We start from the raw sequence: 13,229 nt of genomic DNA, 5'->3' as shown, positions 1-13,229 counted from the left end.
CCTTTCTTTGACTCAGACCCACTTTCAAATTTGGAGAGGCCATGGCTCTGAGCCCCATCCTAATCATACCATGGCTTCTCCGCAAGAAACGGTACTTCAGAAAACCTCAACTGTATGCTGGAATCAAGCAAGGGTTTCCTCCAATCCCCAGTTTTACTCTGGCTTTTCCTTCCGAAGCAATTAATTAATAATTATCTATGAAGTGAATAAAAAGGATTCTCCCAAGCCAGTCTCTTTCTGAAGAGAATAAGAGATGAGGATATACAGGGGGGCCACTGAGGACTGAGGTCATGTTACGGAGGTGCTATGCAGGGCCCCAGAAGAGGAAAGCTCTCAAAGCAAAGGCCTCCATTATCATAGAATAGGCTGCTGATTTTGACACGATCTTTCTATTTCTGTTCTAAAAAGGGGACCAGTGGTTATTACAGGGGAGTACAGAATATGTTCCTAGGGGCCTCAAGAAACTTCATTAGAAATATGGCCTATCCCAAACCAGGCCAAACCGCGGGGCCCTGAGCCCTCCCCCTTCATGAGTTTGGCCCAGAGCGCGTTTGATGAGATTCTGGCGGCCTCTGCCGGAGCGTCTCTGCAGAGGGACGTTCCTCCAAACCCAGAGACGACATGTGGCGCTCAGGAGAGGTGAGAGCAAGCGCGCGAGTGCGCTGGGGGCGCTGGGGGGATCTGCAGCGGGGCAGCGCGCGGCCTCAGGCGCGGCGCAGAGCCCAGCCGCAGGGCGGCGGCGGGAACGCGGGGCGCCGGATCCACTCCACCCGGGATCGCTGGGGAAGTTCGCGCTGGCAGCATGGGGCGGTGACGCCGCACCGGCCTTCTGCTCCTGCCACGGGGCGAGAGCAGGCGGTGGAGAAGGAGGATGCACCCTCGCCGACGGCTCGCCTCTCGGGGCCGGCGCGCAGGGTAAGCCCCGGGCGCGCCGGGCCGGGGCAGTGGGGTAAGAAGATGCGGACAGGGGGGAAAGGACAGGCAGCTCAGGCTCCGCCGGCACTACTCTCCTCGCGGCGCCTGAGCCTGTGTTGCATGGCTAGGGAGCACAAGTGGAGAGCAGGCGGGGCGCCAGGGGCAGCCACAGCGCAAACTTTCCCCCGGCGACTGCGGGTACAACCCCGGGCGCGGGAGGGCATGGGCATCCTGGGCGGCGCAGCTCCGCCAGACGGGGCTTCAGGGCGCAGCACCTACGGGTCCCTGGTAGGAACTGGGGGATAGGATACCCCCGCAGCCGCTGTCGCGGGAATCGGAGGGACGAAATCGCCCACCTGGAAGGCCCCTACCAGCCCCGGGGCTCCGAGGCGCGCGGCGTCCTGGTGTTACTTGCGGGGTGGGAGCGGGCCCCGCAGGGGTGTCGCGCGCGTGTCGCGAGGGCTGCTCGAGGCCAGGGTACTCGGAGCCTCCACTGCACCGAGCGGTCCCAGCCCAGGAGGAAGGTACTGCTTGGCGGGGCACTGGGCTTGGACTCGGGGCAAGAACAAGGGAGGTCTGCGAGAGCGGGAGCGAGCCGGGAAGGGCTGGGTAGAGGGAAACGCTAGGCTCGCCGCTGCGGACCCGGCGGGTGGCTGACCCTGTCGGGCGGCGGGTACCGGAGTAGCGGAGGCTGCGGCTCTGCAGTGTCTCCCCCGCGCCCACCTGCCCCGGTGCACCAGCCCTGGAAAGCCTGCATGGCAACCTGGGGACCCTGGAGTACAGCCTTCCTTTGGGGTATACTGATCAGAGCTGAGGGGCTGCAGGAGGAACCGCCCGGGTTTCCCGCATGCAGCGCCTCGTGCTCGCTGTTCCGACTTGCCCCGGGTCAGGCGACCACCGCATGGCACACTGTCCTTCTTTACCGGAGTCACAGAAGGCCTTCGCTTCTGAGGTGGAAGTACCTGTTGTGTACTTCCCAATTCTGGAGTTTTTTTTTTTGGGGGGGGGGTCTCCTAGGAAAAAACGTTCCTTTCGAACTCTGGGCTGTTCATGCATCATGAACACCTATTTGCGTTATGCGCATGTTGAGAAACATATGCCTTCTCTAAGGTTAGTTGCTGAGCCTAAGGATGGTGTCTGCCTGGATTTCAACGCATTGATTAGGGCTCAGAACAGAACTGAGAGACTTTCCCAAATGCAGTGATTATTAAATTAGTGATGGAGGCAGGATACTGAGAAAGTGGCAACGCTGTCTTATGGAAAGTTATTACATTATCGTGATCCGGTAGAAGACTTGTTTCCTAAACGTGCCATTTTTCCCCCTCTTTCCACATACTTTCTCTCAGCACCTTGCAGAACAAGGAGTAGCTGGCTGGCTTTGAACGCGTGGCAGACATTTCAGAAAGGTAAATGTATTCCACTTGTGGATTTGGCGCATACAAAATATAGTTGCTCAGATTTATTTTAATAATAGGACTAATGGGTCATTTAATTACATACTGAAAAGTAAAATAGGATTTGAGGTATGGGAAAATGAATTAAAATGATTCTGCACTCTGAGTTAAAAATGAAAATTGATTCGTATTGTAACTTTTCTTTACACCCCACCTAACTGCCTAGTGAAGTAGAAAACACCTGGTGTATGCCTGTCCTGGGATTGACAGCCAGGTTTCCTTTCTTTGTCGATGGTTGTGTGGGAGCTGTTATGATTGATTCCAGTGTAGTGACGCAAAAATTTCATGTTCATGTTTTTCCTTTTTGTGTATTTTTCAGCTTCAAGATCAAGTTGGGAGAAAAGAACAGTTATTCTTCCAAATTCATCTGCTTCAACTATAATCTTATTGGGAATGGACAATGGAATGTTCTCTAGCTTTATCATGATTAAAAACCTCCTTCTTTTTTGTATTTCCATGAACTTATCCAGTCACTTTGGGTAAGTTATCCCTTCCAGTTTTAATTTTTACAATTTTGGGGCCAATGGTACCTTTCTGGAACCTTGTAGAGCAGAACATCAATTCAGCAAGCCCTTGCTTTTTACCTTTGCAGTCTGCTGCCCTTCAGTTTGTTGTAAATATATGAAGGGTCCTTGCTCCTGACCTATGATTTCTTCCTGAGCAAGGCTGCCCCTGGTGTGGGATCTCCGCAGTATGTCCAAGAAAAGAGGCAGATAATGTTTTCAGAAATGAAAACCAAATATGGTTTCAGAGTAAAAGCTGTGTTTCCTCCTACTTGGGCTAAAACATTTGACATTCACTGCTTATTAGACAGGGCGGTCGGTATGCAACATTCTGATCACTCTCCTCGGTTCCATTATGCAATTGAATTTGCCTTTCAAGCCCAGTCTTTGCTGTGTATGTATGTGGCATTGAAAAAGGACTCAAAGTAGTCATGGCCTGAGCCAACGGCCTGGAACAGCCCATTCAAGTGCATGGGCAGACATCATAAACTACACGTCTGAAAATCTGAAAGATACCCCTGAAGTTCTAGCATTATCATTTACATTAACCTTTCATTTTGGCTATTAGTCTCTGTGTATTGATTTTCTCTTTCATCAAATTATTGTTAACTAACATGACATATGCATGCTCTTAGGAGGCCAATGTTCCTCCTCTCCCTCTTCTCTCCCACCACTCCAGAACTGTTCTGGCTAATCAAAAGGATTGCAACTTGAAGCTTATGGAATATGATTAAGAAATTAAATTTCAGGATTAAAGTCGCCAAAAAAACAGGCTCCAGAGGTTTCACATTATACTCTGCACATGTGTAAATCTTAAAAGGGTGGAGACTATTAAGTGGCTCTCCAACAGCCTGGAGAAACTCCTGCTGTCTGGCAAACAGAGATGATCCTTTTGGGGGCTGTGACATTTTGTTTGTGCTCTGGGCATTTTCTGCTCTTCTGACCCTTCCAGATGTGAGCAGACGACGAGAGAGGGGAGAGGGAAAGAGACAGACAGACAGGTAGAAACTTAAGACTTCCAAGTGCTGTGACTGCGGCCCAGGTGCACTGGGACCTGGGCACAGGCCTGAGTCTTCAAGGAGGACTTTCTCCAGCATAGCTTATCTAAGGACATGCCCATCCCTCACCAGCACGAGAGCCCAACAGCCCATGTTTGCTAATGGAAACAGGTATAGATTGCAGCCAATCGAGTATTCTCTGGGGAGAAGTGTTGTATGTTATTTTTTCCTTGCTTGTTTGGACACCTCCCCTCCCAGGCCTTGTCTTTGTTAACTGTTAAATGCAGATTTTCTTTCCAAGTTCTCTCCAAGTGTTAAATTCTATAAACTGTGGTGTTCACAAAGTTTTGAATGGAAGGCGTGTAAATGAAATCCTACCAAGTATTCAACTTTGCAAGTTAATGCATTGTGTGGTCAGTTTGCTTACTGATATATTACATATTCTTAGTGATATTTTGGAAATGAAGAGTATGCTAGGATTGGCAACATATAGTTTCTTTACAATATTTTAGCCAACATATTATTGTGACTTTTCATTGAATAGGTAAGAAGTTATTACACTTCCTGGAAGGTTCAAGTCTAGAATAGGAAGTAACATATAAGTGTAGCCATAAGAAGCAGTTATACTTTATTCCTTAATTAACCCTATAGATTTCCAAGATCATTTTCAAAATAAGAGAGGTAATTATTATGTGCTGGAAAGAAACACTAAGAAAGTGGTAAGGTACTCCTCAATCTTTCTAAAAAGTTAGCTGTTGGAGAAGATTTTAATTTTGATTGTTTTGATAAAACCGTACCTAATAAAATGGAAAGTGCCCATAATTCTACCACCAGAGACAATCACCCTTCACATTTTAATATGCTTGTTTCTGTGCATACGTTTATATAGTTGGGATCACATTAACTTTTGTGTAGTTTTTTTCAGACTTGTTACTTTATTATTGCAAAATCTAAGATGTGTGATTTTAAAAGGGATGGATTTATTACTGTGCATGAATGCTCTGTTTACTACTTCCCTAATTTGGGATGTTTACATTGTTTCTTATTTTGCTGTTATAGATTTTCTTGTAGTGAACATATTTGGCTTACAATATTTTAAATTATTTGAGATCAATTTCATTTAGAGAATATCTCTATAAGTGGAATTTTACATCATTACATCATTACAGGTTCTTCGAGTGCTTTTAATGCTTAACCCTGGGTGTTCAGCTGCTTTTGATAAAGTGGGGTTTTTAGTGAAGTAGGAAGCCGAGTTGCACACATTCTGTCCAGCAGGATGTACTTTTCAACAGCCACAAAAGTTATCATAAAAGATATCAAATGTCTACTTATTTCTCTTCTTATATGAGGCTCCTCTCACTTGCCCTTTACCCAAACATATGTAAGAATAATTTTGTCAAATCCCAAAGTTTCATAACATTTGCTTGACTTTAAATCTTCATAGAATAGCAGCTATTACAATGTACAGCCCCTATTTTTATGACTATGTTTTAGGTGAATCTTAGGAGCAGTCTTATGAGATGAACATCCTTAGCCTCTTCTGACAGCTATGGAAGATGGGATGGAGAAATAGCTAACTTGGGGAGTTCATAAAGCCAGTAACTGCTGGGATTCCTTACTCAGCAGGCTTTATGGGATTGTGTCTGGTTACTTCCTGTGCTGCCTTATTTGACTACTGTTGGTTTGCAAACTAATATAGATGGGGGTGTGTAATTCTGAAAGGTATTCTTTTGCTTCACAGCAGAGAGAGGATTTTGTACTCTGAGATTAGGGGTGGGATTGAGTTTAAAGTAAACTCTGTTTTTGTTTCCCCCAGAGAAAGAGTTTATGTGATCAGGCTCAAAACAAAAGCAAGAGGGAAGTAACAAAGGCCCCAAGAAATGCTGATACCTGTAAATACACAAAAGAGGTCAGAGAACTGGCAGGGGGTAAGGAGTGAATCAGAGAGGGGAAAGGAAGGAAAGAGGCAATGTGTAAGGTTTTGTGCTTGTACAGAGTTGATGTACAGTGTTTTTGAAAAGCATGTGTATCTGGCAACCAGGAAATATATTTGTGAGAGGGGAAATATATTTGAAATTATATAAGATAATTAATGTGAAATTGCTTTGAAAATAATATGAGTATTATTTCTTTTTTCCCCCTCATAATTCTTGAATTTATTTGGTCACCAGCAGCTCATTTTTAATAGCCTTTATAATTCTGCTATTAGTGTTAAATTATAGAACAGAGCATGTATCAAGCATACAACAGAGCAGAGATCTTATTTGAGAGTCAGCCTTATGCAATGGCCCGTTTGAAGATGTGGGATTATTTAAGCCATTATAATTATTTTAATGAAACCAGTATCCTAAAGTACATGGGAGAGGAAAAATAGCAGTGAAACAATATTGCAATCAATGTCATGCCAAAATATATACTATTAAGTTTGAACTGGAATTAATTTATCATAATTTGAAAAAATCATACATTGTCCAACTTGGAAGACCCATGATAATTGCAAGATACTTTGGAGGATTATTCACTCAATCATAAGGTTAAGTCCAATTCCATTCATTTAATTGCATTAAATATATTTCATGGATTTATCCATTGAAAAAGAATGTGTTGGGATTTTATTATGTGGGCCGTGCAATTCAGACAGACTTCAGAAAACAGTATTTTATAATTGGGAATTAAAAACAGGTCCTTGCAGAAGTCCCTTACATACATAAACAGAGAGGGCTATTCTTTATTTATACAAGTGTGCCAGCCTGGACCTTAGGTCTCATGTACAGGGCCTTTGCAGACACATACTCAAGGACAGTTCCCTTCTCTTAACTAGAGCAGAAAGTACATTTTCTCTGAATCATGCAGGCACTCACAATGTCTTCTTAAATGGAAAGTTCTCTCTTCTCTATCCCCGATGACAAATTCTTCCTGCCCTACAGCTGCAGGTTCATAAGGCCCAGGACAAACAGTCATTATAACAATTATGAAAACACTCAGAAAGCAGCACTGAAGCAGTCAGCAGGAACAGAATCAATGGCTCAGGGAGAGTTAGAGATCAGAAAAATAGGTAGCTCCAGCAAGACAAGTAGGTGACCGCAACCTGGCTGCAACGTCATGCCCAACATTTTTTCTTTCTTAAGGCACCGATAGAAAATACTTCTGAATTATATACTTTATAAAGGTAACTTTTTACATGTTCATCATGCCAATAGGCAGCGAGCAGAGCTCAGAAGGATACGGCTCTCTGCCGACACCAGCTGGCAATCAGCTCCAGAATGAGTCACTGGCTCAGTTCAAGGGGAGAAGGAGAATGTGGGGTTTTTGATTTTTATAAAGATTCAGTGGCATAAGATGTATATTTCAGTTGATGTGGAATTTCAGAGGAAAGTATTAGAATTGAAAGCAACAAGACATCTCATCATAAAACCCTCTCGGCAGTGAGTTATAGGTGTGTCTATAGGTGTGTCTCCTTAATCTTCACAATGCATTTTAAGAAGTGTGCCATTTAATTTTCACAAAATCCTCGAATTGTGGATATAAGGAGCTCAGGCTCAAGAGCTTAGAGAGATGCGTCTGATTTTTTGCCATTGGAAAGTGGAAGTATTAGGGTCCATCTCAAAGATACTGAAGCCTTCTCCAGAATGTCCTAATATTTATAGTGCCATGAAAAGGGAATGAATGGGAAGGAAATCTGCATATTGGTAACAGAAGAATATTTTAATTTAGAATTCAAATAACACCAATATAAAAACAGTTGGTCTACCACACAGCCTGAATAAAACCCAGTACAGGATATGGATTATGAAATTTAATGGTGTAAAGAAGGTCCCAGAAAAGTAAGTCATGCTATGAAACAGGTGTTAGCAATTCCCTGAGAAATCCATTTTATGTGTATTTCTTTAAAAGCCATTTCAAAATCAAAAAGACAGAATCTAGAAGTTAATGAAACCCAGGGCCAGTTCATTTTAGTTTTAGTGACAACAACAAAATGGGTCATCACTCTACTATCAGTATGCTTCCTGTTTCAAAATCCTTGCCAAACATTTAGGGAGCGTAAAGTATTGTTTGGGGCAGTCTTGATGCCTGACGGTGATCTCTGTTTCTACACATTACGTTTGTGACATCAAAAGTTATGTAACCTGTCTACATCTCAGTTCTGAATCTCAAAGTGGGGATAGTAATGGATCCTATATTGCAGGACTGATGCGAGGGTCAACTGTTTAACTTATGCCAAATGCTTAAACAAGTGCTTAAACAGAGGTGGGCATGGGGGTGGTGTGCGTGTGCATGTGTGTTTGTGTTAAGTTCATACCATCCCTCCTTCTGGGTATTATAACCAGGCCACTCCTGACCTTTACTAGACCCAGAGTGTGAATGTGGTGTCTAAGCTGTGCCTAAGTGCAGTAAGGGTATGAATGGAACCACATATGCAAAGCCTCCCTTGCATGGGCTTCTTGGGGACTATTTCCCTGCTGCTACTATAGCATGTATGGGGTCCTCACCACATACTAGGCACTATACTAGATACTGAGGTCTCACAGGGGGCAAAGTGGAGCCTGCCTTCATGGAGGGTATATTCTGGTTCAAGACAGGTAATAGAGAAGTAAGTATCGGTTGAGTTATAATGATGGCTACAAAAAACAATTCAGAGTAGAGGTAATGGATGTGCAGGGAAGAAAGGCTATTGCAGTGGTCCCAGGGAAGTGAGGACGTGAACAGTGCTATTTGTAGGGAAGACTGATCAGGTGGGAGATCAGGTGGGAGAGATGGTGGCAAAGGCAAAGGTGCTGTAGCAGGGGCTTGCTGGGCATATTAGGAACAACAAGGGGACTGATATGGGGAAGTGGGAGATTGGTAGAAAGCAGAATCAGAAGAAGGGGTGGAGTTGGGTCAGAGGACCTTGTAGATGATGACTATAGCATCAGTTGACTTTTATCTTGAAGATCAGAGAGAGTGGTTGAGTGGTGTTTTGTTATTTTTGAGATAGTTTCACTGTCTTGCTCAGGCTGGTCTTTGAATTTCTGGCCTCAAGTAATCCTCTTGCCTTAGCTTCCTGAGTAGCTGGGACTACAGATTATGTGACAGGATGCCTGGCCCAGTTCATGGAGTGTTTTGGAGTGGGAGAAAAATGGGATCTAATTTAAATGTGGCAATGATGCCATTTAGATTTTAAAGCTCACTCAGTATGCTGAGTAAATAAAATGGAATAGAATCTGGCGTGGAGCTAGAGGGGAGAAAAGGAAGAAGCAACAAGGTCATAATGACCCTGGGGAGAAACTATTTTGTCCAGTAGGATTTCTTGATGGGTTGATGTGGGCATGAGAAAAGAGGGGACAACGATGATGACCTCTCCACACCAAGTATTTGACATGAAAACCTGATGGGTTCAATTGCTTGTCGTGGAGTAGAAAAGGCAGTGGAGAAGAGGTTTGGGTAGAGATAATCCTAAGTGTGGTTATGAACATGTTAAGCCCTTTGAGATATGGGTTAGATACCAAGGCGAAGAAGCCAGGCAGGCCACTGGAAATAGAGGTCTGGAGGTCAAAGAGAGACTGGACTGCATGCATAAACTTGATATACTTCTGTGGGTAGAAGATATGGAAAGCCATTGGGTTGGATGAGATCGAGTAAAGTTTGAGTGTAGACAGAAAGAAAAAGACTTCCCTGGATTGCATCCTGGAATATTATAGTATTTGGAGACAGGAAGGTAAGAGCAGAGAAGGTAACAGCAAGACCAAAAGTGAAGTGCCCAAGTGAAGAAGAAGAATGAAGAGAATAGTATCCTGAGGCCAAGTGGAGAAAGTGTTGTAGGGAGGGGACGCTCAGACCTGTGGCTCACAGGTCCACTGAGATGAAGATCAAGATTTGACCTTTGGGTTTGGCAATGAGTTCATTCCTGGCCTTCAGGAAAGAGATTTTCTTGGGATGCAGGTAGTGGAGATTAGAGAGGAGCTGCTGCAAGAGAAGGAAGGAGAGGCAGTAGGGATTTCTAATGCAAATAACTCTTCCAATGAGTTTTGATGAGAAGAGGAGCAAATCACAGAGAACAGCTGAAAGGGAACATGGGTGAATGACTTGAAGACCCATGGTACTATATCAGATGTGCTTGCTGATGGCAATGATGAGGAGCAAGGGATAGCATGTGGGATGGTGCATGTGGCACTAACACATATGTGGGTTGGGGAAAGGAAGGGGCTGAGCCAGGGAACATGGGTGGTGTGATGTGGGGTGGGGTAGGGTGCAGTGTGGCCTGTAGGTTTGTATGATTTAGGTTCTATGTTGTAGGCTACAGGATTCTGAGCCAGGCAGAAGAGTCAAGGACAAGAGAGTTCATAGGGAGGTAGTGAGCTGGGATGGACTTGTGCTTGATCTGGGAAACTGAAGGGCAGGACTGGGAGGGTCTTTCATATGGAGTGGGAGGAACTTAAGAGTTCTGGCGTAATCCATGATACAGGAATTTAGCCACATAAAATAAGTGTTTCAAGTTTTGAGTTTTCCACATTGAAATCGGAAAAATTCTTATCTAGAAACTTGGAATTAATCTCATCATCCAGCTAGTGTCCACCATGGCTGCCCGCTCCCCTTTTACATAGCATTTTGTTTTAAATATGGTTAGCTAAAGTAGTGCCTAATGCACAGTTGAGGAAACACATCACAAAATGGTGCCATTTAGAGGTGCTTATGTAACGACCTTCAAGTAACAAACAAGTGAAGATATATTTCCCAGAAGCAATCAAATACTGGGGGGAAGAATGCAATTTCAGAAGACAGATAAGCTGAAGCATAAAACCAATCTGCTCGACCCCCAAAGTAATTTCACATTAAAACTATCTGCAGTAGCCGTTATCAATCCCATTTTATGTAAATAAAACATGGCTGTCAATATAAGCAGAGACTGTACCATCAAGAAATACAACATGCCCTGTCTTTACACGTGCAATTTGTGGTCTGACAACACTCAGAAGAATATTCTTCACCAGAAATTTTGAGCTAAAGTGTACCCTTTAAAATACTATAGTAAGGAAATATCTTGGTAGAATAAAGCACCTTTAAAGATGGAATCTACAACACATTACTCCTCTTATCAGAGATTATAACCTTAATGGATAAATGAATCAGTCACATTGACAGAGAATCCTTGAAAGTTTCTCAAAAAGAAAGATCATTTTATATCTTAGTAAAAAACAAAACCCAACCAGCATACCTAGAGTGGTGCACACCTATAATCCTAGCAGCCCTGGAGGCTAAGGTAGGAGGATTTGAAGTTCAAAGCCAGCCTCAGCAACTTAGACCCTAAATAATCCAATGAGACCCTGTCTCTAAATAAAATATTAAAAAGGGCTGGGAATAGGACTCAGTGGTTAAGCACCCCTGGGTTCAATCCCTGGTACAATCAATGAATCAGTCAATCTCCTTGCTTACTCCCCTCTCCAGGGTACAGTTGTCTCTCAGTGTCTGTGGAGGACTGGCTCCAGGATCCCCCCTTAATACCCCAATCCACCATGCTAAGACCCTTACATAAAATGGCATAATATGCATACCTTCCTGTATACTTTAAACCATCTCTAGGTTACTTATACAAAGTAAATTCTATTTGAATAATTGTTATACTGTGTAGTTCAGGAAATAATGGAAAGGGGGAAAAGTTTGGTATATGTTTGGTATAGTTGCCATTTTTTTCCCCTGAACATTTTCCATCAGTGGTTGCTTGAATCTGAGTATGTGGAGCCTGCAGATATGGAGGCTGACTGTAATAAGTGAATTCTGCAGCAGAGTTCACCCTGTGTTGGTAGTTGGCTTATTTGGGAGTAAGCTTCCTCTGCACTTCCAGTCCTAATATTTAGACCCCTCCTTCTCCCTCACCCCCCAGTCAGAAATTCAGCTGATGAGCTGGGTTTGGTGGCATGTACCTACAGTCCCAGCCATGTGAACAGCGAGGTGGGAGAATCTCTTGAGCTCGGGAATTTCTGGCCAGTCTGGGAAACATATAAGACCTCATCTAAAAAAAAAAAAAACAAGGTAGTGGTGGTGGGAGGGAGTAATGAGGGAGGGAGAGAAGAAAGGGAAGAAGGAAGGAAAAAAGAAGGGATGGAAGGGAAAAATCCAGCTGATGATATTCATTCATCCCACCTCTTATCTCCACTACCATGGCTTGAGTAACTGATCTCTGTGCCTCTGGTCTTGCCTTGTCCACATCTGTCATTTGTAAGCTGCCCAAGTGCTCCAGGAAAGTGCTTAGGGGCCCTATCACCCCCAGGAAGAACCTAGATGTGTAGCATGGCATACAGAGGTCATGGTTTAGTGTGTGCCTACCTGCCCACCAATTGCTGGCTTTTGTGGTGCTGACGGTTGAACCGAGGGCCTGGATCATTTTAGGCAAGAACTCTACACTGAGCTAATCCTCATGTTGCCCTTTTCAGCAGAGTTCTCACATACCCTCTGCAAAGAGGGTATGTTTCTTTTTTTACAGTTTCTTTTTTCAGGGTCACTGTTGACAATTCCCTTCTGCACCCCTTTCCTTGACATAAGAGACAGTCTTCATTCTTAAAGCTTCGGGTTCATTTTCCTCTCCCCTGAACCTAGGCAAAGGTTGAATCTTCTCTCCCTTGTGTTCCTGTAACGTCTTGCATAGTGACACTGGATTCCTACCATATTCTACTGAAAACCTCCAGGAACACAAAAGGTTCTTGCAGAAAACACTCATGTCCTATAGGTCATTTTCGGGTCCCTAGTTCTCTCCACAACACCTGGCACATGGTGGACTCAGTAGTCATAGAGCTGGAATAAGTACCAAGCCCAATCAGGGCCTCTCTGAAGATGTAATGGAGGAGAGAGAATCTCGGAGGCCATTGGAGTCCTGTTGGCAGTTGGTTCACAAGGCAGTTTTCTGTTTCTAGCTTAGCCTCAGAGCACTCACTTTCCACCTTGGCTGCACAGGAGGGTCACAAGGGTGGTGGCAGGGAGAGGGATTAAAAGTTACTGATGCCTGTTTTCTCCTGGATCAATTAAAACTAAGTTTCCAGAGCCAAGAAGTCAGGAAGAAGCTAATGCAAGAGTCTCAAAATCAAAATTTCAAAAAGGCCAGGTGTGGGACAACAGGGAGAGGTGAGAAGCTGGCAAAGGTTTACCCTTCCTGAACAATTTATGTTTTCTTTAGCACTTTGCTGGTGAAATAAACCCATTAGTGGATCAAATTTCATGGATACCAGCTCCCCACTCCACTTCATCAAAAGTCTGTAAATGACCCAGAAGTTCACATTAGGCTGGGTGCCATGGTATATAGCCTTTTAAGAAACCCCGGGGATTTCCATGGCTCTTCAGCACCTTACTCCTGTCCCTGCTGATCCTGCAACCAGTATCTTTCTCAGGCT

At 44.1% G+C, this 13,229-nt stretch overlaps 1 protein-coding gene across 4 annotated transcripts in view; it reads left to right on the top strand.

Annotated features, from left to right (window-relative positions):
- Positions 1 to 562: 562 nt before the first annotated feature.
- Positions 563 to 13,229, top strand: part of Gabra5 (gamma-aminobutyric acid type A receptor subunit alpha5) — a 76,581-nt gene continuing 63,914 nt past the window's right edge. Inside the window, exons 1-3 of one of the 4 annotated variants that reach the window (XM_046428815.2) lie at positions 563 to 639; positions 2,262 to 2,321; positions 2,689 to 2,848. In XM_046428815.2, the coding sequence (XP_046284771.1) occupies positions 2,763 to 2,848 (86 nt within the window). In that variant the 5' untranslated portion in view covers positions 563 to 639; positions 2,262 to 2,321; positions 2,689 to 2,762. The other 3 variants (XM_058574069.1, XM_058574071.1, XM_058574072.1) reach the window with 3 other exon arrangements.

This window comes from Marmota monax, unplaced genomic scaffold (genome assembly GCF_021218885.2).
Source record: "Marmota monax isolate L192 unplaced genomic scaffold, Marmota_monax_Labrador192_F-V1.1 WCK01_AAM20220418_F8-fsc00179, whole genome shotgun sequence".
Classification (NCBI taxonomy): Eukaryota; Metazoa; Chordata; class Mammalia; order Rodentia; family Sciuridae; genus Marmota; species Marmota monax.
This window is presented reverse-complemented; position numbering and strand designations above follow the sequence as displayed.